The following is a 25,880-nucleotide window of genomic DNA, read 5'->3' as shown; positions in this document are numbered from 1 at the left end:
TAGGGAATAATGGAGGAGGGGGGAGACCAAGCCAAGCCTATTTTCCAACTGCTGGAAAAATACAAAGGATGGCGAACGCCACCCCCTTATGGCGAACACCACCTTCTTAAATGTGGGAAAACTTTGTCGTTTGACCGTTAGTGAGTGGGATACGTCATTCGCCTTTTGGCTTTCTCCATAACGAACGCCGTAAGTGCAAATTCCCCCATTTTCTCTGTTTCCCATTCAATTTGCTTCGTTTCTTTGCTTAGGTCTCTCATAAGGTCAAACACCTGAAAAATAGACAAAACACCAGCATAACAATAGAAATAAAGATAAAACATGTGCAAATCGAGTCAAATATGCGATGCGTTTCGGTGTTATCAAAGTCTTCGACACTAGAAGATTTGCTTGTCCTCAAGAAAAACAGTAAGAAAAATAGTGGTGTTCAAATAGTTACTCCAGGCTATAAACGTTTTGCATTGATCATGGTTGTGTTGATAGGTACTAACTCGAAAACTAAGGATATCATAACAACACATTCCGCATTTGCGGTCATAAGTCTTCTTCCTATACAAACCAATTCGCATCATGTTATTGTGCTTAGGCCTCTTTTACTCATCTCATATTTTTGTCCTTTTTCATTTAGGCACAATCACATTAAGCCTGTTATCCGTACATACTCATAGTAAGGCGACCGATTAGTGATTACGATGTTTTGCATGTGGTTCTGGTACATAAGTGGTGCAACCCCTTTGTTTACCCAATTGTAGTTGCGGAAAACATACCGTAATTCGCCATACCAAGTCTAGAACCAGAAACCTCTGAACCAACTGACAGCGAGTTGTTTTTATTCTTATTTTTTAGGTTCCATAAGTGTTAGGTTAAATGACCGGGTGATGGTCACCTAACTTAGAAGGTGCAATCCCTATTTTTAATTATTTTATTAAAACTAGGATCATTCACTTATATTTACCGACTTCCATATGTAGTATATGCTTAAGATGATGTCGACTGCTAAGATAAACTACTTAAGGACTTTTTCAAGGTGAGATTTTAAGGTCATCGCACAACAAGTATTTAGATCGATTTCCATAAATTGGAGACATACGGTGTTAAGACGATATCAATATTTTGGAAATTTTTCCATCTTTCCACAACCTATCTTTAACTAGTCTAGAGATTCAAAATAAACATTGTTTTCTTTTTTAATTAGTCTGGCAGAAATGCAACTCCGTTATAGATCCGAAATAGAAGCACCTCAAGAGGAGGCAGAAGGAATAGAAGCACCTAATTCTGTTATGGATCCGGATAGTGGGAGTGAGACGGAGCATGCACAAACGATTTCAAGTACCAAACTGAGTGATTATAAGAGGTACCAAGAGGAATGTAGTGGGTGTAGAATATTTGGTATCTCTCTTCTCTCTCTGGACCCTCTTGGGTATTTCTCTCAGTTTTCCACCATTTATTGTTGTTTCAATCTCCATGAATATTTCAAGGAGAGTATATTTTGTTTGAACCCTCCATCAATAATACAATATTGGCTCGTAAAAGTCTCATAATATCTTGATTGGAAAGACTCTCCATTGATGTTTGCATTTCCTCCTCACCAAACTATTGCTTTTTGTGCTCACAAGATTTCGTGCTAAACTAGTTAGGGTGAACCGCTCCCCACATGTAGCATGCCGTATTTTATAAATGTAGAGGCAAAATACATAGTTTAATGTTAACAACAAATAATAAATTATTATAGTACTAGTATATGAAAAATGTGATTTGGGAGAGCAGTGAGTCAACTTATCGTTTGGAGTGGTCTGTAGCTCTCTAGTCAAAAGAGAGAAAAGTGGCATTAACTTCCAACTTACAGCTAAGCTACTTCCTAATCGCGTGGTCCCATCCCATCCCATCATTTTCTCCAGTCAACCTTCTTTCTCTATATACACTTCCCATTCATGTATAGTGCAGTCCCTATTGTTTTTCTTCCTTATTTTTTTCATAAATATCATATTTAATTTATTCATTTTAAAATTAGACCACTTATTTGTGAAAATATGCATCCTAAACAAATTATACCATTTTTACCAATAATAATAATTAACATAATTTTAAAACGTTATGTTCTTTCAAGTTGTTAAAAGAATAATTTTATATATAGTAAAAAAGTAGGCTAACATTTTAGCACACCTAATGTAAAGAAACCGTTAAATTGGACAAAGAAGTAAGAATGTTTTATTTATTTAGGATTACTCAATTTGTTTATTAGGCTTCAAGCCTTCAACAAGTATCAAAAGTTATACTTTAGCTACTTACAGTATATCGAAAATGATCTACGATCTAGTTTATGGAAATATAATCCGATTTATTTAAGGAAATATCTAATATTTTTTATAATTACAATATACTAGATTTCATATTTTAATATAATTTATAAATTTATTAACCTTTTTTAGAAACTACAAGCAAGAATTCATATTGCCAATCAAAAACATTTCTTTTTTAATATTTGTTGTCCCAAATTTAAATTAAAGCAATCTAATCTACAAGCAATAAAAAGCTCCAAACGGCAACAAACCAACCCATCCCTATTTCCTTTCCTTGTGTGCAAAACACAAAGGAAAGACATGTAAAAAACACACATAACAAGAAACAACAAACAGTACAAACTTTAGGTAAACTTGATATCATAACCAAGAAAAAGCAAAATAAAGAAAGTACTAGTACCCCCACTCACTTCACAAAGTCAAAACCATATGAACCCCACACATTTCCAGTAAATACCCCCAAAACATCCATAAACTACAATCTACCCCTAACTCCTCACAACATCACCACCAACCAAAAACCCCATAAATGTAATTTCATCAAAAGCCTACCCACCCATCTTTATCTCTAGGGGTTGACAAGTAAACCCTCTTTAATCTTCTCTTTCTTTCTAATTTTTTTTTTTTATAAAATTTTGTTTTATAAAAATTTCAGTTCAATTGATAATTGTGTAGAAATATCAAATAAATACTATTAGCTATACAAAAATATCAGAAATACAAGTTAGATACAAAGTTGCATAAAACTTAAAAAATAAAGATTTAAAATGAAAGGACAAGAATCTACTTGACATAACCAATTAGTCAAACATAAAAAAGTCATTTTCATTAATTTCTTTTACACGTTATAGAAAAACAAATTAGAAACTTTGAGAAAACAAATAAAAGTCTTTGGAAATTCAGTCATATTTTTATTTTCTTAATGTTTATTTTTAATTTTTAATTTTTAATTTCCCTCTCTCTTACGCGGATTCGGCCGAATTATTTTTCTTCTTCTAATTCTCAATCTTCTTCCTTCTTTATCTATCTCTCTTCTTCTTAACCCTTTCAACTTTCAAACCAAACCAATAACAACAATAACTGTTTCATAGTCTGTCTTTTTTTCCAGAGTTTCAGAAAATTTCCCAGAAAAGAAAATTTCATAGATCTGATTAAGTTAAATTGTTGCACAATTTGTATTTTTTAAAATTATTTATTTACGAAATTTTTATTATTATTGTTATTATCTGAATTTCGAAGATTTTATCTTAGGGTTTCAGAAACCCTAGAAATGGCTTCAGGTGCAATTTTCTCGTCGCTGCGGCGGCGAAGATCGCCGACGTTGGAAGCTTTTCTTGCTCCGGTTGACTTAAGCGACGTCGCTTTGGTTCAAACTCTTGTTACGGTGGTGAACGAGCTTGTTTCTTGTTTCTCGAAGTGTTCGTTTTTCTTCCAGAGGAAGAACACGCGGTCTCTGATTAGAAAGGTTGAGGTTTTTCAGTTGCTTTTGGAGTATTTGAATGATTCCGGTTGTAAGGGTGGTAAGGGTTGTAATCTTCCGCCTACGGCTTTGCTTTGTTTGAAGGAGCTTTATTTGTTGCTGTATAGGTCGAAGATTCTTCTTGATTACTGCGCGCAATCGAGTAAGTTGTGGCTTTTGCTTCAGAATCATTCGATTTCGGGGCATTTTCATGATTTGAATCAGGAGATTTCGACTCTTTTGGATGTTTTTCCTGTTAGGGAGGTTGGTTTGAGTAAGGATGTTAGGGAGCAGGTTGAGCTTTTGTTGAAGCAATCGAGGAGGGCTAAGTTGTTTATTGATATTGGAGATGATGCGCTTAGGATTCGATTTTTTGAGTTTCTTGATGAGTTTGAGAATGGGAGGATTCCGGAATCGGATGAATTGCGGTGGTTTTATGTTGAGAAGTTGCGGATTGGTGATGCTGGTTGTTGTAGAAGTGAAATTGAGGCTTTGGAGGAGCAGATTGTTAACCATGAGGGGGATATTGAGCCGACGATTTCTGTGCTTAAAGGGTTGGTGGCTATGACGCGGTATTGTAGGTTTTTGATTTTTGGTTTTGAGGTAGATGAAGTTGATTTGGAAATTGGAAATCAGAAGAAGCCGAAGATGGGTTTGATTACTCAAGAAATTGCGGAAACGTTTTTAACTGTTCCTAAGGATTTTTGTTGTCCGATATCGTTGGATTTGATGAAAGACCCGGTGATTATTTCCACGGGTCAAACTTATGATAGGAGTTCCATTTCTAGGTGGATGGATGAAGGGCATACAACTTGTCCAAAAACAGGTCAAACACTTGCTCACACTCGTCTTGTCTCAAATCGTGCCTTGAGGAATTTGATTGTGCAGTGGTGCAATGCTCATGGAGTTCCTCTTGATCCACCGGAGGTGATGGATGCGATGGGTGAAGTTTTTGGATCTGCATCTCCCACCAAAGCTGCCCTTGAAGCAAATAGAGCTACTGCCAATCTTCTCATTCAACAGCTAGCTAATGGATCGCAATCCGGGAAGACTATAGCTGCTCGGGAGATTCGATTGCTTGCGAAAACAGGCAAAGAAAATCGCGCCTTCCTTGCAGAAGCGGGGGCAATTCCTTATCTCCGGAACTTACTTTCGACGCCTAATTCTGTTGCTCAGGAGAATTCAGTTACTGCATTGCTCAACCTATCCATTTACGACAAGAACAAAAGCAGGATCATGGACGAGACAGGTTGTCTTGGATCAATTGTTGATGTGTTGAGATTTGGGCATACAACAGAAGCAAGGGAAAATGCTGCTGCAACATTGTTCAGCCTATCAGCTGTTCATGACTATAAGAAGATAATTGCAGACGAGACTGGAGCCGTTGAAGCCTTAGCAGGGCTGTTGCAAAACGGGACTCCTAGAGGAAAGAAGGATGCAGTGACAGCTTTGTTCAATCTTTCCACACACACCGAGAATTGTGTTAGAATGATCGAGGCAGGAGCAGTAACAGCTCTAGTCGAAGCTTTGGGTTACGAAGGAGTTGCCGAGGAAGCAGCAGGTTCCCTGGCCTTGATTGTTCGGCAGCCCTTTGGAGCCAAAGCCGTAGTCAAGCAGGAAGAAGCCGTAGCAGGATTAATAGGAATGATGCGATGTGGAACGCCGAGGGGCAAGGAAAACGCAGTTGCAGCATTACTCGAGTTATGTCGGAGTGGAGGTTCAGCTGCAACCGAAATGGTGGTTAAGGCACCAGCTTTGGCTGGATTACTTCAAACCCTATTATTTACCGGAACAAAGCGTGCTAGACGAAAAGCCGCATCACTCGCGAGAGTGTTTCAGAGATGCGAAATTGCATCTCTACATTATGGTGGATTAGGTGTAGGCTATGCATATGCTAGCAATTCAGCTCAAACTAGAGATACAAGCTTTGCTGCTGGTGATGTTTCAGTACCAATGTCAATCTCTGTACCTGTATTATAGTGATAGTTCTGTATTTGTAATTGTTAAATTCACAATTTTTATTGGAAGTTTTTACAGATTCTTTCATTGAAACTTCATAGTCATAAAAAAAATGTTACCAATACCAGATGTTTTCTTAGAGATCCATGAATGTTGTAATGTAATGTTGAATTATATGAATACAGAATAGAGAATGCTCCACAAAAGAGTTTTAGACCATTTCTTGTGTCATGATTTTTTTTCTTTGTTGAGTACCACTGCATATTTAATGTTAATGGTCCCAATTGAAAGGGTTTTTCCTAGAGTAGTAATTCCACTTAATGTTCATAATCAATAATCACCATGGGGCCTAACTATGCTCATTCAATCATTTCATTTGAATATAAACCATTTTGCCTAAATTATTTATTTTCTTGCATTGATTAGAGAGAGACTTCTGTGTTATTTGGGAAATTTTGTGTGGGTCATATTATTATTACTTATCACCAGAAATTCATAAACAATTTAGCAAAATTTCTCTGTGCTTTTTCCAATTGAGGGAATAAAAAAAAGTAAATACACTAGTTAAGTGTCTCTAATTAGGACTGGTACATTAGGCTATAGTTTCTGAATATGATCAGGTTCATTGAACCAATTCAACTTTAAAGACTAAAATTGTGATTTGAGTCATTATACATACAATTTTATCTGGTTTGTCACTTTTTGCATAAAGCATGTTTGTATAAATTCAACCTATGTTAGGTAATAGACCACTGCTGCCGCATGTTTAAGGTATGTTTCATCGTGATTTTGAGAAACTGGTATATGTAGCTTCTGTTCCACCGTAATTTTCAAGTTTTCCAAACACACACTCGGTCAATAGATTAGTTGGCAGTTTTTTTCACGAAGTTGCTTCTTGCTGGAGATTCTCATGTGTCATGTGTGTGGTACCATTCAAAAATCTTAAATTCTTAATAAACACACTCCACAAGTTCTCTACCAAGAAGAATCTATAGACTATACGGATGAAAAATTTTCTACCTTAATATCCTTGATGACATCAATAAACCGTTTTTAATGGCACAACACAATGTTAGAACAGCACATAGATGTTGTGACTAGATTTTTGATTCATGTGGGCTATCATCAAAAAGTGCAAGAGTATATTTATTTTCACGTAGAAACTTTATGAGCTTAATTTTCAAGTACTAGTATTTTATGAAGATATTTCAAAGATGGAATAATTCTCCAAATAAAAGTTAATTGGTTGAATTGAGTGGTGCATATTAGTCATGGGACTCATCACTTATTCTTCTTATTCCACATTCGACATAATGACTCATATGACAAATTGACCACCAATTTGCTTCAATTACATTCTTGCCATAGGTGAGTTTCACAACAAAAAAAATATTGAATTGAATTTTTAATGTGAACGGAAGAATAAGGTGTTTAATGGTTTGTTTGTATGTGTCAAAACATGATTGGTTTGTATTGACTGCTATAGGTATAAAGTGATTAATGAGTTAAGTAAGAAAACCAAGAGTTAACTTATAAAATAAAATAAATATCAAAATTATTTGTTGATTAACAATTAATATGATACATTTCATATTCTAAAGTAAGAGAAGTTTAATCAATATATCAAATTGAATTGAGAGTAGTCACATTACTTTTTTTAAGAAGTAAACACTTATGCTGAGCTGAGGAGATTTTATGTTTAGAGTGATATCTCTTAGATATAATATAATTTAGATTCAGTTTCCTTTGTATTTTATTTTAGTTTTGCATCTGAGTTTTATTTCACTTGGGTGTTAGTATATAAACTCAATGTGAGTTTCATTTGTAATAGAATTTACAATTTCAATGTTAAGAGAAAGCTTGTTAAAAAAATAGTTACACTATTCTCTCTCTCTCTCTCTCTCTCTCTCTCTCTCTCTCTCTCTCTCTCTCTCTCTCTCTCTCTCTCTCTCTCTCCTCTCCTCTCTCTCTCTCTCTCTCTCTCTCTCTCTCTCTCTCTCTCTCTGCTCTCTCTCTCTCTCTCTCTCTCTCTTCTCTCTCTCTCTCTCTCTCTTCTTCTTCCATCTTCATATCCATCTTCAACCTTGTGCACAAACAATTGGTATCCAGAGCTCCAGTTAGATTCTTAAGAAAACATGAGTGGACATGAGGCGTGTGTGTTTGATTTTGTTTCTTAAATTAACATTGAATTTACTATCGAAGTCAAAAAATAGAATCACATTTCTTGATTCTGCAGGATTGAAAAACACAAGTGTTGGTGAGATCTGAGTGAACTTGTACAAGAACGAAGATGAACGACGGAAAAGGAAGCTTGAACAGAAAGCTTCCAGTATTTTATGGAAAGAACTAGAATCAGATGGATGATTCAAATGCGTGTGTTGTTTGGCGCTCAGGATATTCTTGATCTCGTCAATGACAGTTACACGTCGGTTGCAGTAGATGCAACTGAAGTGCAAAGAAACGCACAAAGAGAACTAAGGAAGAAGGATCAGAAGGTGTTGTTCTATATCCATCAATGTGTGGATATTAATGTGTTTTAGAAGATCGCTGATTCAACGACAGCGAAGGCTGCATGGGACTCACTGATATAGTGTTATGGCGACGACACATCAATGAAGATGATGAAACTTCATAGTCTATGTAAGCAGTATGAGAATCTCAAAGAACAATGAGAAAGTATCAGATTACATCTCCAGAGTGATTGTGGTCACCAATGAGATGAAATCTTGGGGAGAAACGCTATATGAAAAAGTTATTGTTGAAAAGGTATTCAGATCCCGAACACCTCAGTTTGATTACATTTTTGTAGAAATTGAACATTCTAAGAACCTTAGCACCATGAGAATTGAGTTGCACAGTAGTCTAGAGGCACATGAGTTGTGTTCGACTGAGAGAAATTGTGAAAGGGAGGTAGAGCAGGTTGTGAAAGTGTCTTCTGGTAAGATGAAGCATAAGCAGTCTTGGTGAGAGGCCAAGAAGATACATGGTAGTTCTCAGAAGTTAGAAGCCTCCAACTCTGATGAGAAAAAACATCTGAAGGGACAAAAGAAGTCTGACAAAAAAAAAATCAGTGTTACAATTGTAATAGGTTTGGTCATTTTGCTAAGGATTGTTGGTCAAACAAGGAAAGTGATCCGCTGTTGCGCGGATCAAAAACGAGTATTTTGAAAACGTAATATAGCGACAATGACTCGAGTCGTATCACAAGGATTCTTGTTTTGTTATTAACTAATATAAATAAAATTGGGCATTTGTGGTTTTAGATCGATTTATGAACAATAGAGCAAATAAGTGATTAAAATAAGTGATTATAAAAATAAGCTAAAACGACAATTCTACTGATATTCGGTTACCGACTTATCACTGGTTCAATAAACTTCAATCCACTAAGCGGATTCTATTCCCCTATCGATTACAACATCAATTAACAAGCGAAATTGACATTATAAGGTTTCATTCCTATTTTCTGAATAAAGCAAACGGATTAAGCACAATCACAAATTAAGCAAATGTGATTCTAACATACACACTTTAACGATTAAGCAACGATAAAGTACGATAAAAGTCAAGGAACATAAATCAATCGGTATAAATCAATAATATTCTATATAACTCGAATTAAGCAAACAAGACATATAGATTAATATCGAAAGGGAAAAGAAGTTGAATTAAAGATTAAAAACCTCAAAGTATTGGAAACTGTAACCAATAGAAATTGCCTTCGGGGATTAGTTCCTCATCATTCGTACAAAGCTTTCAAAATTATTTCGTGAAAAGTAAAAACGTGACAATGAACAGTAGTGACCAGCCCTAGATAAATGGGAGAAACAAGAATTCAGGTTATAACCCAACTGGGTCAAACAAACATAACTCAAGCCCAAAACTAACGACCCAAAACTAAATAAAACTAATGCTGCAGCTTCAAACGAAATTCTGGAAAATATGCACTCCGAATCTGACTTTGACTCCAACATAAACGTTGTAGCTCTTTCTCTTAGCTTTCCAGTGATTATTAAAACGCGTCAATCGGATTCTCGGAGCTCCAGTTATGACCGTTTTAGTGCATACTGCTAATGCTGAAAAATAAAGTGCGAAAATGAAATTAAACCAAAAATAAACTAAATTAGAAAAACATTATAAAATATAACAATAAGCAAATCAAACCATAGAAATGCCTAAGTACAAACATAAAGGAACGTGCAACAAAATGCACTAATCAAATTCCCCCACACTTGAACTTTTGCACTTCGAGCAAAATAAAATAAAAACTCAATAAACACACAGCATCAGTTACGCATTTCAGGCTACAAACTCTTCTTCGGTTAAGATTGCATTGATAGGTACTAATTTTGCATACTAAGGATATTGTAAGAACACTACTCTGTAATTTTGCAGTCATACGTCTCCTACATATACAAATCAATCTGAATCATGTTATTATGCCTAAGCCTAACTTACTCATCCTCCTCTCTTTCATTCTAGTGCAATCACATTAAGCCCATTATCTCCACACACTCATAGTAAGACTACCAGTTAGTGACTCTGATCTTTTTGCATGGGGTTCTGGTACCTAAGTGGTATAACCCTTTGCTTACCCAATTGGAGTTGTGGGGGATCAGACCGTAATCCGCCCTACCAAGTTCAGCATCAAAAACCTCTGAACCAACTAACAACGGGTCTTGAAATCATTTTTTTGTAGGTTCGACAACCGTAGGGTTAAATAACCGGGTGAGGTTCATCAAACTTAGAAGGTGCATTCCTTTTTTTTTTCTTTCAAATAAAACTTGGATCACTCACTTATTTTCATCGGCTTCCTTAAGTAGAGCATGTGTGAGATGGTGCCGACTGCAAAGATAAACTACTCAAGAGAAGAATGAGAATTCAAGGTTATGTCATAATAAGTATTCAAATTAACTTCCATATGCAGGAGACTTACGGTGTTAAGACGATACCGATCTTGTGAACTTTTCCCAAGTCTCCACAAACTTACCTCAAATTAATCTATAGCCCAAAACTTTCAAAAAGATGCTTTTTTTTTAAGAACGAAAACAAAGGAAACAAAAAAAATAAAGAAAATAAATTATTCCCTCCCCAACACTTAAAATATGCATTGTCCTCAATGAAAGAACATAAATATAAAATAAGAGTGAGAGAAAGGAAAGAACACACCCGAGGGGTTAAAGTGGAATGTAGCTTTCATGTCTGGTGGTTTTGGTGGAGGCCTTTCTGTACTACGAACACATGAAATAGGAAAAAGTAAATAGCAAGTGAGCTTGGATATTAGTAAAAAAATCTGGTGGCTTAGGAGGAATAGTCTGCACATATGGTAAAGCTGCAATAACAAAAGTATGAAAAATAGAAAATCCACATTTAGCTTGTGAGTTAGATAAAATAGGTGGAAGAGATGCACAAATGGTGAAAGATAACTCCATGTTGTTTGGCTTAATTAGAGTTTCCACCAAAAAAAATTCGGCTATAGACAATGGTTGCTTATGGTAAAAATCCACATTTTTTGTGTCAAATTCAAGAGTTGTTGAATTTGCTAGAATTTCTGCACAAGTGGTTGCCGGCATCAAACTATCTTCACCTAAAATGGTTGCACTGATCTCAAGACAAACATTACAAACACCACATTCACAAGCAAAAATTTCATGAGAGTTATCTACTTCAAGAGAAGTATATAATTCATCCTAATCAGATTTCAAGAAATTTTGTGGCATAATCTCTTTCATGCATTCACTTGAATTTTTGTTTCTTACTACGAGTTCATCATATGAAACAAACAGTGTTTTAATGGGCTCACCTGGAAATTCATCAAGACTGGTATCACACCGTGTTAACTCTAATGATGCAACAGGTTGTACATCATCATGAAACATCACGTTCTCTTGAATTTGATGGACGCTTGAGATTATTTGTTCACCTTGGACTTTTTTAACTGGAAACATAGATTGCATATGTTGTTGAAATTGCAAATTATTTTCAGTCATTCGCTTATTATTTTTAGTCATTTGCTTGATAATTTCTTCCAAGTATGATTGTGTGTCAGCTTTCAATGGTGTATTTAGTTGAAATTGTTGATATGGCCAAATAGGCTGCTCTTCAATATATGAATATTGTCCTTGAAGATCACCTACCATTTGGACCTCACCACAAAAATTAGTATCTAACAACATAGGACATGCATAATTACCATGAAAATTTGAAGAACAAATATTGCAAATTGCAAGTGGAATATGATTTTGATAGCACGATTGATGTTCTCTTGCTTCCATCAAATTAATAAGATAAGCCAACTGATCCAATGAGTCTCCCATTTTTTATATATATTTTTTTTTTGACACGAAAGAACATATATGATTAAAATAAATTTAAAAAAAATACAAAAGCACGAAATTTAATCTAATGAAGACAAATACAAATTTTGAGAATTTTTTTAGAATTTTCTGACACTAAGAAAACAGTAAAAAATTAATTAAAAATAGAAATTTAATCCTCGATTTATTTCCTGATTTTCTAGAAAAAAATCGGAGCAAATCGAAACAGTAGGTTTCAAAACTTACCTGATAGGCTGGAAAACTTACCACTGTCTGTAACTGGTATTGCAACCCTGAAAATTAAAAAACACAAAAAAAAAACAAGAAAAAACTAGCAAGAACCCTATACCTATTACTCTAAAATTAGTTAATAACAACAAGAATCCCTGGCAATGGCGCCAATTTGATCCGCAGTCGCGCACGGATCAAAACGAGTAACTTTAAAAAGCGTAATATAGCGACAATGACTCGAGTCGTATCACAAGGATTCTTGTTTTGTTATTAACTAATATAAATAAAATTGGGGGTTTGTGGTTTTAGATCGATTTATGAACAATAGAGCAAATAAGTGATTAAAATAAGTGATTATAAAAATAAGCTAAAACGACAATTCTATTGATTCGGTTACCGACTTATCACTGGTTCAATAGACTTCAATCCCCTAAGCGGATTCTATTCCTCTACCGATTACAACATCAATTAACAAGCGAAATTGAAAATATAAGGTTTCATTCCTATTTTCCGAATAAAGCAAACAGATTAAGCACAATCACGAATTAAGCAAACGTGATTCTAACATACACACTTTAACGATTAAGCAACGATAAAGTACGATAAAATTCAAGGAACATAAATCAATCGGTATAAGTCAATAATATTCTATATAACTCGAATTAAGCAAACAAGACATATAGATTAATATCGAAAGGGAAAAGAACTTGAATTAAAGATTAAAAACCTCAAAGTATTGGAAATCGTAACCAGCAGAAATTGCCTTCGGGGATTAGTTCCTCATCATTCGTACAAAGCTTTCAAAATTATTTCGTGAAAAGTAAATGAAGGATAGAAAAACACTTAGAAAGGGGGGTTTGAATAAGTGTAACTTTAAAAAACTCATAAGATAAAAACAATTGCACAATGATTTTTATCCTGGTTCGTTGTTAACGAAACTACTCCAGTCCACCCCCTTGGAGTGATTTACTTCACCTGAGGATTTAATCCACTAATCAACCTTGATTACAATGGTTTTCCACTTAGATACCTTCTAAGTCTTCTAGAGTATTCTGATCACACCTTGATCACTCTAGGAACCTTTTACAAATTAATGTAAACAAATTCTTACAAGAGTATTACAATGCTTCTTAATAAGCTATAATCACAACTGTGATATTTCTCTTAAGTTCTAAGCTTAAATCTAACTAAGATATTACAAAAGTAATGTGAGGTTGAAGATGAAGTTTGAGAGCTTTTGAATTTGACAGCGTTTCTGTATTTTTGCGCAAGAGTTGTGTATTCAGCTTATCATCAGAACTTCTATTTATAGGCGTTTTGAGAAGATGACAGTTGGGAGCATTTAATGCGTTGCGTGATACGTACAACATTGCATTTAATGTTTCACTCTTTTGTCAACTACCTCGAGCCTTGCTTTTCCTGCTTTAACTGACTTTGCCTTTAATAGCTTCTAACGTTCCTTTTGCCAGTCAGCATAGCCTGCCATCTTGTACTTGCTTCTGATCTGATCTTTGTAGATACAACGTTTGAATATCAGAGTCATTCAACTTGGTGCAGAGCATCTTCTTGTCTTCTAACTTTGAAGTGCTTCTAGCGTGATACCATAAGAACTTCAGTGCTTCTGCTTCTGAACTTAAGTTCTTCTGATGCTTCAATAGACCATGTTCTGATTCTGCTTGACCATCTTCTGATGTCTTGCGGGAGCATGTTCTGATGTTGCATACTTGAACCTTCTGAGTCAGTGCTTCTTACGCTGAATTGTGCATACTCATCATATATTTCCTGAAATGGAAAATGCATAGGATTAGAGTACCACATTGTCTTATGCAAAATTCATATACATTGTTATCATCAAAACTAAGAATATTGATCAGAACAGTTCTTATTCTAACAATCTCCCTCTTTTTGATGATGACAAAAACATATATAATTGATATGAATTTGCAATCAGAATATCAGATGACTAAAGACAATTACACAGTTATAGCATAAGCATATAAACATAGTGTGTGAATATGTCTCCCCCTGAGATTAACAATCTCCCCCTGAAATAAATACTGGAAGAATTTATAAATAAAAGACTTCCCTGAGTATTTTCCATTTCAGTCGAGACGTTCACATTTTCCTAGAACTTCAGAACATTCAGAGCTTCTGCTTCTTGCTTTCATAGGACAGCTTCAGAGCTTTGAATTTCTTCTTGAATCATGTCATGCTTGATTGTATCAGAACATTCTTGAATGTACCAGAGCATCATCAGAGCATCTTTACATCCTGAAATGTTTCAGAACAAACTAGACGACAAAAGTCAGAGCATGAATGAATAAGAACATTCTTTTAAGAAAGAACATGTATCAGAGTAATGCTAGAAAGACTATCAGAGCAAACTTTGATAAGTTCTTAAAAAGAATATGTATCGGAACATATGAGGAATAAGAATGTGTTAGAGCATATTCTGCCACGAGAATATCAGAACATTCTTCCTCCTTGCTTCTGATCTTGAAGCTTCACAACACTAAGCTTGCTTCAAATTCCAAGAACATGCTTCTGCATAGAATTAAACCAAACGATTAGAGTGCATACTTGTTCTTATTTAAAATTATGTGTTTGTTATTGTTGTACCCCAAAATTTTCCCACCATCTTCAAATATTCAAAATTAATGCAAAATTGGATTTTTATAAAAATCTTGGGGTCATTTACATTGACATCTTGAATTTTATAAATATTCGATTTAAAGTCAGAGCATGAATGAATCAGAACATTCTTTTAAGAAAGAACATGTATCAGAGTAATGCTAGAAAGACTATCAGAGCAAACTTTGATAAGTTCTTAAAAAGAATATGTATCAGAACATATGAGGAATAAGAATGTGTTAGAGCATATTCTGCCACGAGAATATCAGAACATTCTTCCTTCTTGCTTCTGATCTTGAAGCTTCACAGCACTAAGCTTGCTTCAAATTCCAAGAACATGCTTCTGCATAGAATTAAACCAAACGATTAGAGTGCATACTTGTTCTTATTTAAAATTATGTGTTTGTTATTGTTGTACCCCAAAATTTGCCCACCATCTTCAAATATTCAAAATTAATGCAAAATTGGATTTTTATAAAAATCTTGGGGTCATTTACATTGACATCTTGAATTTTATAAATATTCGATTTAAAGTCTATTTTAAAATATAATAGTTTACTCTTAAATTATTTATGTTTTAATAAATACCAAAATATTTGTCTATGCTTCATACACCTTCAATTGGCTTTTTATTTCAAATAAGTGACATAGCCTAGTTGATAATGATTTGAGAGTAAGGCTTGAAAGTATAAGGTCATGGGTTCAAATCTCACTTTTCTAACTTTTGACATTTTTTCCCTTTTATTTTCTTTCTAACTTTATTTTTAATTTTTATTTTAAAAAATCACAAAATCGTATTTTTTTTATATTATTTTAACTTCAATTTTCGTATTTTTAATTAATGCAGTTTTAATTTTTTTTATTAAAATCATTATTTAATGCAAAAAATAGTCAAAAATCATAAAAAATAAATAAAATCTTTTCAAATCAAATCTTGCACTTAGTCACAAAACCATCTAGATTCATAATCTTGCTCACCAAGACTTGAATCAAATCTCAATCAATTTCCAATCTTCAAAACCATGCCAAAAATATATTAATTTAATTTTACTCTTGACCTAACTCTTATATATAAATAGGACTCTATTTTCACAGTTTTGGGAACTAACAATCTCCCCCTTTTCTAACTTTCTCACGTACAAAAATTTCAAAATAACAACTCTCTAACAAAACCAACAATCACCTCCAAAATCTCTCCTAATTCTCCTTCCACAGGTGAGGATTAAAATGTTTTGATCACATCTTATTGTTTGTAAGAATGCACAGAATGTTTCCGGATCATTTGTTTTGAGAATTAGTGCAGGTATGGTGAATTGCCATGGCTAGGGTTTGTTATTCGTTATTTTTGGCAGCCGTGGTTTATGAACATGTTTCCTATGGTTTGACCAAGTGGATTGAGATTTATCCCTTGACCTCAAGGGGGTGGGTTCAGGTCCTGCCCCATGCAATTTTTTTGGCCATTTGTTTTTTACTCCATTAACCCTTTTTACACTTGTTTTTCACTCCATTTAATTACTAACACTGATCTTCTTTTTATCACTAAATCTCTAACATTTTTGGCCAAAACATTTTTTAAGCCAAATTAGGGTTATTCTTAATTTTTGGCCATAATCTAATTTTTCAAATCATTTAAATATTTTGGTTTAGGTTAAACAATTGAGGTTAACAATAAGTCAAATTTTCATTAATTTAACATAATTATTAACTTAACTAGCCCTAAAACTCTTTTCCAAACCCTAATTTGTTTTTTGATTTTTTTCTGGCGATTATTCATTTTTGGAAAATTGTATATGTTAATCAAAGCCTTGTAATAGTTTAGATTTTACTTTCCAGCATTTTTTACCAATTATTGTATCTGCTCTTGGATTGTAATAGTTAATTAGGATTTTACTTTTCCCCATTTTATTATTTGTACCCCCGCTCCCGAAACCTTGTAATAGTCTAGGACCTTTATTTCGTTTTTCCTATTACTGTATATAATTGTTAGTAATTAGGGTGTGCATGGAAAGACTAACAAGTTGGACATAGATAACCTAATTTCAAAAGATAAATAAACTGAAAACAACACATTTCTCACACATACAACTCTAGGGTAATCTCTCTTGTTGCCTTACGATTACAATAGTCATGTCCATCGAACGTAGGGATATCTTAGCAAATGACGCTCACAAATAAATCATCATCGTCCCTTCGACACAAAAAGATCAAAGTCCCTCAATGACCCTTCGAGTTGCCTTCGGAAAAATGATCTTGTCCCTCGATGACCCTACAAAATGATGATAGTCCCTTCGAGAATGCTAAGATATCCTTACAAATGTTGCCTTCGATGACTATTTGATGACCCTATGTCTGTCCCTTCACACCCAATAGATAGGATTTCCTACCAACTAATGGCATGGATAATACTATCTCCTAAGGAAACATAAGAGAATAGGAAAGATGTAACACCCTTCTAAACCCCCGGGAAATCAATATAATGTTCAGAGTAAACATGAAACAAGGATTTCACAATTCAAAATAAACCAATCATCAAAATCGATTGTCATGTTTCACGAGGAACGAAATACTAATTTTTAATAAATCATGTTTAACACAGCAGAAATAATTTAAAACGGAATAGCATAATCTTCACCAATGCATAACCAATTAAAACATAATCCAAAACCAACATAAATAAGAGTAAAAAATTCAACTCTAAACTAGCGTTCCCCAGTGTTACATATCAGAGCATGACACCGACACTACAACTAACGGACTAGCCTATAAGTTATCCTCACCAAAGCAAAAGCAGTTACTCTTCAATATGAAGAACATCAATAGTAAGGGTGAGTCTCATCACAATTAACAAATGTTGTGATCTCATAACCAATAACATTTCATAAGCATATTAATCACCCAATTATAACATGTTCAAATTTTCAGAGATTCATTCATCAGCAACATCATATACAATCAATCACAATCACCGTGAAATAACACTGGAAACCTTCCAATCATGTTATAACAGTATATATGCAATGTACTGACACTATGCATGTGGTACCAATTCATCATGGGATTAACCCATCTGACCGATCTAAACATCACCGAGATATGGCCCTGCCAGCACTAATTCCACACAATGGGAATTATGCCATCCACTGATCCAAAACATCACCGAGATTCAGCCACCAAATATGATTATGAATGCATGAAACATATAACATACTTACCAACATCACCGATTCGATGAACAATATCATCTCACCATAACTCACTGTTATCATCACCAATTAGTATGTACATGTCTCAGCATAATTCAATAATCAATCATATATCAATCACAACAATCACCACAATCACAATACAATCATATCATAACCACATCAATCACATTGTTACATAATACCACCTATGTGTACAATGTAACATCACCAAAATAATTAAATCAAGTTTTTAAAATAAAATCGGCCACTACCCTAACATGTCATTTAATTATATAGGATTTTTAATTATTGACACAACGCTCAAAACGGCGCTTAAAACGGACGCACGGTTCAAAAGATATGAATTTTAGAAAATATTTTTCAAAACAGCATTAGGTGTAACCTGTTACAGCATGGGCGTTACCCGGTTACGCCTTTCCGTCAACATATTCGCTATTATTGAAATTCTCCTGTAACCGGTTACAACAGGGAGGGTAATCGGTTACAGCAGTCAAAATTGCCCAGTTTCCCTATTTTTCCACGCGGTAACCGGTTACAGCATGGGTGCTACCCGGTTATAGCGTGCACAAAACCAAAAAACTCAGTTTGGACAACATCTCAACCCCTCTACTCATCACCATTTCGTACCAATTCGAATTCTACACCAAAACGGAACCAATTCTAGCAATTTGACATAATTCAAACACAACACAAAATTCATCTAACATCCATAATCATTCATACACATTCTATTGCATCAACACCCACAATTGAACCTAAAAACCTCAAAATCCCAAAACCTAGAACATATATAATTGAGAGAACTAATCTACCCAATCAATCCTATCACTTATGAAAACATAAAAGATGATAATTGGAGAGTCCCCCCTTACCTCAGAGATTGATCTTGGTTCTTCCTCTTCTTCCTTCAGAACTCTCTTTCACGTACTGCTCTTCTCTTCTCTGACTCTTCATTTTCTCCAATTTCCAATTTTTCCTTACTTTCTTATTTTATGAAAATAGAGTCAATAGTTAGTAAAGGCCTACACAAATAGCACCTCCCCTCTACTAACTACACCATAAGCCCAATAACATTATTTTCCAAAATTCTCCCATAAGTCAACAAAAGCCAAATAATTTCCAATAAATAATTTAAATCTCAATTAAATTAATAAATGGAAAATATGGGGTGTTACAACTCTCCCCCACTAAAAGAGTTTTCGTCCTCGAAAACATATCTCAAGTAAACAGCTCAGGATAAGAGTCCTTCATCTGACTCTCCAGCTCCAAAGTATCATTTCCACCTGCTGGTCCTCCCCAAGCTACTATGACCAAAGCTATCTCTTTACCACGTAATTGTTTCAGCTTCCGGTCTTCAATCCTCACGAGCAACACTTCCACCGTCAAGTTGTCCTTTACATGTACATCATCTACTTGGATTACATGAGACGAATCCGCAATGTATTTTCTCAACTGAGACACATGAAATACATCGTGCAAATTTGCAAGCATCGGCGGTAAAGCAATAGGATAAGCCACTTCTCCTACTCTTTCCGTAATCTGAAACAGACCAATAAAACGCAGCGTCAACTTCTTTGACTTCAGCGCTCGACCAACACCAGTCATAGGAGTCACCCTCAGAAACACATGATTTCCCTCTTGAAACTCAAGCGTTCTCCGCCTCTTATCATGGTAGCTCTTCCTACGACTCAGAGAAGCTTTCATTTTCTCTTGAATCATCTTAGTCTTTGATGTAGTTTCTTGAATAATTTCTGGTCCAATCACAGTACTCTCAGCAGATTCATACCAGCATAAAGGTGTCCTACATCTCCTACCATACAAAGCCTTAAACGGAGCCATACCAATGCTCGAATGAAAACCATTGTTGTAGGTAAATTAAATCAAAGGCAGATAACTATCCCAAGTCCCACCATTCTCTAACACACAAGCACGTAACAAGTCTTCCAACGATTGAATCGTCCTCTCCATCTGACCATCAGTTTGTAGATGATAAGCAGAACTCAATCACAGCTTAGTACCCAAAGCTTTCTGCAAACCTTCCCAAAATTTGGACGTAAACCTTGGATCACTATCAGACACAATACTCGAAGGAATACCATGTAGTTTAACTATCTTCTTAATATACAACTGAGCTAACTTCTCCATCAGATAATCCATTCTCAACGGTTTAAAGTGAGCAGATTTCATCAGTCTATCCACGATAACCCAAATAGCTTCACAGTTCTTAACTGCCCTTGGCAAACCAGAAACAAAATTCATATATATGCTGTCCCACTTCCATTTCGGAATAAACAACGGTTTCATAAATCCATACGACTTTTGATGTTTAATCTTCAACTTCTGGCAAGTCAAACAAGAATAAACAAACTTAGCAATCTCCTTTTTCATTCCAGGCCAGCAAAAAAGCTTTTTCAAATCATGATACATCTTGGTAGCACCAGTATGAATACTCAATCCACTATAGTGTCCTTCTTCAAGAATACTCTTCCTATCTCAGCAACCTCAGGAACACAAACTCGATCACCAAACCTTATAACACCATTCTCGTCAATTCTGAAATCTCCTCCTTTGCCTTGGTTAATTAAAGTCAACTTGTCAGCCAATTCAACATGAGATATCTGAAACCGTTGTTAGCTTCTCTCCTTCTGTAAAACTCTCAAATATGATCCAAGATCCCCAATGTTTTCCAAAAACTAAGTATAAATAGTGATAGGTCATTCTTTAGCGATGCAAGATGTCTAAAACACCCTTAATGAATCAGGAAATTGAAATATTCAAAAAGCGAAAAAATTTAGCATTTCAGCTGACACGGTCGTGTCATTTGACACGGGTGCCCGTGTCATGTTTTGCCAAGTTTCTTTAAAATGTGTTGCTGCTGCCAATTTGACACGGCGCCTGTGTCGGCTTCTGCCCGCACGCTCCTTCGCTTTTTTTCATAGTTTTTTCCTGAGGCTTCATAATTCTCCCGCTCTTGTGCTAATTCTTTTGGAGCTCTTCTCTTGAATCTTAAATCACAAAACACTACCAAACCAAGGTCTCAAAAGCATCTAATTCCATTAAAAACCAAAAAAAATCAAGTTTTCAAAATGTGAAATAACTTAATCAAAACGATAAAAAGATAAACCATAGTGTTACCGAAATGATGGATTTTCACCAAATAATCGATGGGAAGTATGTAAAATTGGTGATCAATCACTCCTCAAGTTCATTGAGTTGTAACAACCTAGCTTGGCCAGCCTTGAATAAATCAAAATTAAAGGGTTTGGCTGATTAAAAAGCCTTATGTTCCAACTCAATAGGTAGATGACATGCCTTTCCATAGACAAGTCTGTAAAGAGAAATGCCTATGGGTGTCTTATATGCAGTTCTATAAGCTCACAAGGCATCATCTAAATGCCTAGACCAGTCTTTGTTTGATGGATTAACAACTTTCTCTAAGATTCTTTTTATCTCCCTAATGGAGATTTAAGCTTGCCCATTGCATAGTGGGTGGTAGGTTGTAGCAACTTTGTGTTTTACCCCATATTTTGCCATTAAGTTCTCAAAAATTTTATTGCAAAAATGGGTCCCCCCATCACTAATGATAACTCTAGGTGTTCCATGTCTAGACAAAATGTTTTTCATCAACAATTTGGTCACGACCCTAGCATCATTAGTGGGAGTTGCTACTGCCTCTATCCATTTGAAAACAAAATCAAAAGCCACCAGTATGTATAGATTGCCAAAAGATGGAGGGAATGGCCACATGAAGTCAATGCCCCATACATCAAAAATCTCAATTTCTAAGATGTTTGTAAGAGGCATCTCTTGTCTCATAGAGATGTTCCCCACTTTTTGGCATCTATTACATTTTCTAACATAATCATGAGCATCCTTAAAAAGAGACGGCCTGAAATAACCTGATTGTAAACCTTTGGCTGCTGTTCTACCTCCTCCAAAATGTCCTCCATATGTTGCTTCATGACAGGCAAACATGATTTGTCGTGCCTCTGGCTGATCCACACATCTTTTTAGTAGTTGGTTAGCATATTTCTTGTATAAGAAAGGTACATCCCAGAAATAACTCCGAGTCATGCGGAAGAATCTCTTCCTCTATTGGGAGTTGAAATCAGGAGGCACAACTCTACTCACAAGGTAATTTACGATGTAAGCGTACAATGGAGTCACGCCATCTGTTATCATCAGGAAAAGTTTCGTGAATCTATTCAGTATTTCAATCATGCACTTCCTCTGTTAGCCTTGACAAATGATCAGCTACCAGGTTTTCTACACCTTTCTTATCTCTTATTTCAAGATCAAATTCTTTCAGCAATAGTACCCATCTAATTAGCCTCGACTTGGCATCTTTCTTAGCAATTAGGTACTTATATGCTGCATGATCTGTGTATACAATAACTGTGGTGCCCACCAAGTAAGATATGAATTTGTCAAAGGAAAATACTACAACTAGTAGCTCTTTTTTAGTGGTGGTATAATTGATTTGAGCTTCAATCAAGGTTCTACTAACATAATAGATGGTATGAAATACATTGTCGTGCTTTTGAAAGTTTTCAAATACTTTAAAAGTTTGTACTATAATATTTTTGTCCAGTAGTCAATCTTTTGCAAATCAAACTAAAGTTAAAGAAATAAGTTTTACTCGAATGGGACAATTGGAGCCAACTCTAGGGAATCTCATTTCTCTAAGGACCACTATTTTCTGCCGTCACTAATTTGACGCATTCACACATTCGACATTTTTTCAATCGTTGGATTATGATCATCAAATGGTCCAAATTTGAAGTTAAATATTTTTTATATGATATAAATTAATAATAATATTTAAATTTAATCTTTTAATTTTGATCTAAAGACCGAAAAAATGACAAATGTGTGAATGTGGCAAATCTTAACTCTAGGGGATCTCATTTCTCCAAAAAAGGGAGTTCAAGTCATTTTTTCCAAAGTAAGTGCTTGGAAACTACTGGCTTACAAACCGCTGAATTTGTTTAATGGATAGAACGACTGGGAACCTAAATTCAAAGGGCTCAAAAGTAAGTTTACCAAAACTAAGAATCATGCAACATGAAGTGATCACTGCATATTTTAAAATAGATTTCAGTAATGATATTCTCCGTGATATATATATGGTGTTAGTTTGATTTTTGGTTCTACCTACAAAGTATGTTGATGAAGTATTTGGTCTTGATGTTTTAGAATGACTGTGTATCTGCCAATGGCAATGTAAAAACCTATATGGAATTCATCTTTCTTTGATTGATGCCCTATTTGTTCAACGAAAATTAGATGAAAGAATAAAAACTCATAATGTGTTGACTGACGGAGAAATTGCATTAGATTTAATGAGTGAAATATTCATAGGAAAGTAAAAAAACAAGTTGAATAATATTTAATTCCTCATAAAAGGTAAGTCACAAATTTCAGTGGAAAATTTTCTATGTTTGAATGGAGTGATTGCATTGAATTTGAAGTTATGGTTTATAGTTAGATCCACCGTGTTTATTGTTGTTTCTTCTATAACTTATTGTTGGATTGAGAATTGTTCCAAGTTGCGGGTATTATTCCTTCCACTATCTACCAAACAATGGTTATGTGGGAAGATATGGCCTATGTAAGTCCAAAACAATTAAGCAATGGAGAATTTTTTAACAACGACGATGAACTTACAATGGTCATATTGAAATCTCATGTTCAGTTTAAATTGAACAACAGTGAGGAGGATGATGGGTAATGATGGCAGGCCCACTCGTTCTAGATCAAAGCCCAAGTGGATGAATGATTTCAAAACTTATTAGACTTTTATTGCAGCTTTTATTTTCGGTTTGTATGTTTTGTTGGGCCTGGCCCTTTTGTCTAACCCACTAGGGTTTTATTTATAAACAGCTACCAGCCTCCTTGAGAGGCAGAAAATTAATGAAATCAGTTTTATTTCCTTTATCTTCTTCTTTACGTTTTGTGCTTGCTCTCTTTCATTAACATAGATCAATTTATTATATAGTTGTTGAGACCTCCATATCAAATTGGTGCTTTCATCTCTTGTGCTCATGGCCCCCCCCCAAACCTCCTAATTCTAAGGAAATCATAGATGAGGCTGTTCAAACTGCTGTGCAAGCAGCAGGTTTACACCTTGATTCTGCGCTCCAAGACACTCAGCAGCAACTCGATGAGCGATTTGCCCTTGCTGCCTCCGATTTACAGCAGCAAGTCGGACAACTCAACACACGTATGGACAAGGATAAACATACGGCTGACTTCCGATATGACACGATGATGTCAATCCTTACCAAACTTGTAGCGCAAAAAGATCCTGCAGTTGCTACCACCAATCTCGCCACGGGTTCTTCTTCAGGTACGGTAAAACAACCCTCCTCCACCATTGTTAATTCCATACCTTTTACACAAACCCTAACACCCACCAGCACCCCCCTCCGTAATTCCTCTCAATTCACCCAACCACCCTTTACTTCTACCATACCTACCCTCCACCGTATTGCTACAACCCAACCTCCCCTTACTGCCAGTATGTTCACCCCCTTTAGTAATGTACACAGCCCCTTCTCACACGTCAACAGCTACACTATACCTAACCCAAATATCCCTTTCTCGTATCAAACCCAAATTCCTTATACACCTCTACCACCCACCAACCCATTACCTACTTTTCGAACCCCCAAGTTAGAACTTGCTGCGTTCGATGGCTCTAATCCCTTAGAATGGCTTTTCCAAGCCGAACAGTACTTCAATTTCTATCAACAGCCACCTGAAAATCGCTTAGCTATGGTATCCTTTTACATGAAGGGAGATGCCCTTTGCTGGTACAAGTGGATGCATCAGAGTCAGCTCCTCACGGATTGGGTTTCGTTCACTAAAGCGCTGGAGTTACGCTTTGGCCCCTCATCCTATACGAACCACCAGGCAGAACTTTTCAAACTTAAACAAACAGGGACTGTTGTTGACTATCAGACTGCTTTTGAAAAATTGGGAACCCAGGTTGTGGGTTTATCACCGGATGCAATTTTGAATTGCTTCATTTCCGGTTTGGTTCAAGAGATTCAAAACGAAATTGCTATTATTAAACCTACCTCCATTTCACAAGCTATAGGCCTAGCAAAACTTATTGAATCAAAGATCAAAGACTCCAAACCCAAAGTTCAAAAATCCTTCTCCACCTTTCAACCCAAACCAACATCGGCCCAATCCACACCCAGCACCCTGTCCCCACCCCCTAAACCCATTTCCAACCCACAAGCCACCAAGTTTCCCATTCGAAAACTCTCCAGTAGTCAACTTCAAGAGCGCCGTGCTCAAGGATTGTGTTTCAATTATGACGAAAAATTCGTCCCCGGTCATAAATGTTCTACTGGAAAATTTCTATTACTATTATGTGATGAGGACTCTACAAACGATGCTGAAATTTTGGAGATACAAGATACTATTCCAGATACTGTTCCAGCCACTGATGATACTTATTTTCAGTTATCTCCTCAAGCAGTCAGTGGTCATTTTTCCCCCAAAACATTAAAATTCAGCGCCTTTATACAAGGCTTAACGGTAACAGTTTTGATCGACACCGGAAGTACCCATAACATCTTACAACCCCGCATTGCCCAACACCTGAAACTACCCACCAAACCAATTCCGAATTTTAATGTCATGGTGGGCAATGGCTCAAAACTCTCCTGTTCAGGAATCTGCCCACAAGTCCCCATCACACTCCAAAACCACCTTTTTAGAATTCCCTTCCATTTAATTCCTATTGAAGGAGCTGACGTCGTCC

General features: G+C 35.5%; 1 protein-coding gene across 1 annotated transcript; it reads left to right on the top strand.

Annotated features, from left to right (window-relative positions):
• The first annotated feature begins 3,282 nt into the window (after window positions 1-3,282).
• On the top strand, window positions 3,283-5,805 carry LOC131644852 (U-box domain-containing protein 17-like). Its single transcript, XM_058915462.1, has one exon. It carries the CDS (start codon window positions 3,571-3,573, stop codon window positions 5,737-5,739), a length of 2,169 nt encoding a protein of 722 aa, XP_058771445.1. The 5' UTR covers window positions 3,283-3,570; the 3' UTR covers window positions 5,740-5,805.
• The last annotated feature ends 20,075 nt before the right edge of the window (window positions 5,806-25,880 follow it).

Source organism: Vicia villosa, linkage group LG1, assembly GCF_029867415.1.
Source record: "Vicia villosa cultivar HV-30 ecotype Madison, WI linkage group LG1, Vvil1.0, whole genome shotgun sequence".
NCBI lineage: Eukaryota > Viridiplantae > Streptophyta > Magnoliopsida > Fabales > Fabaceae > Vicia > Vicia villosa.
Note: the sequence above shows the minus strand (reverse complement) of the source record. Positions and strands in the feature narration are given on the sequence as shown.

What these genes read in the sequence shown, in the direction of transcription:
- LOC131644852 (XM_058915462.1), top strand. Translation starts at nt 3,571, where the DNA reads ATGGCTTCAGGTGCAATTTTCTCGTCGCTGCGGCGGCGAAGATCGCCG.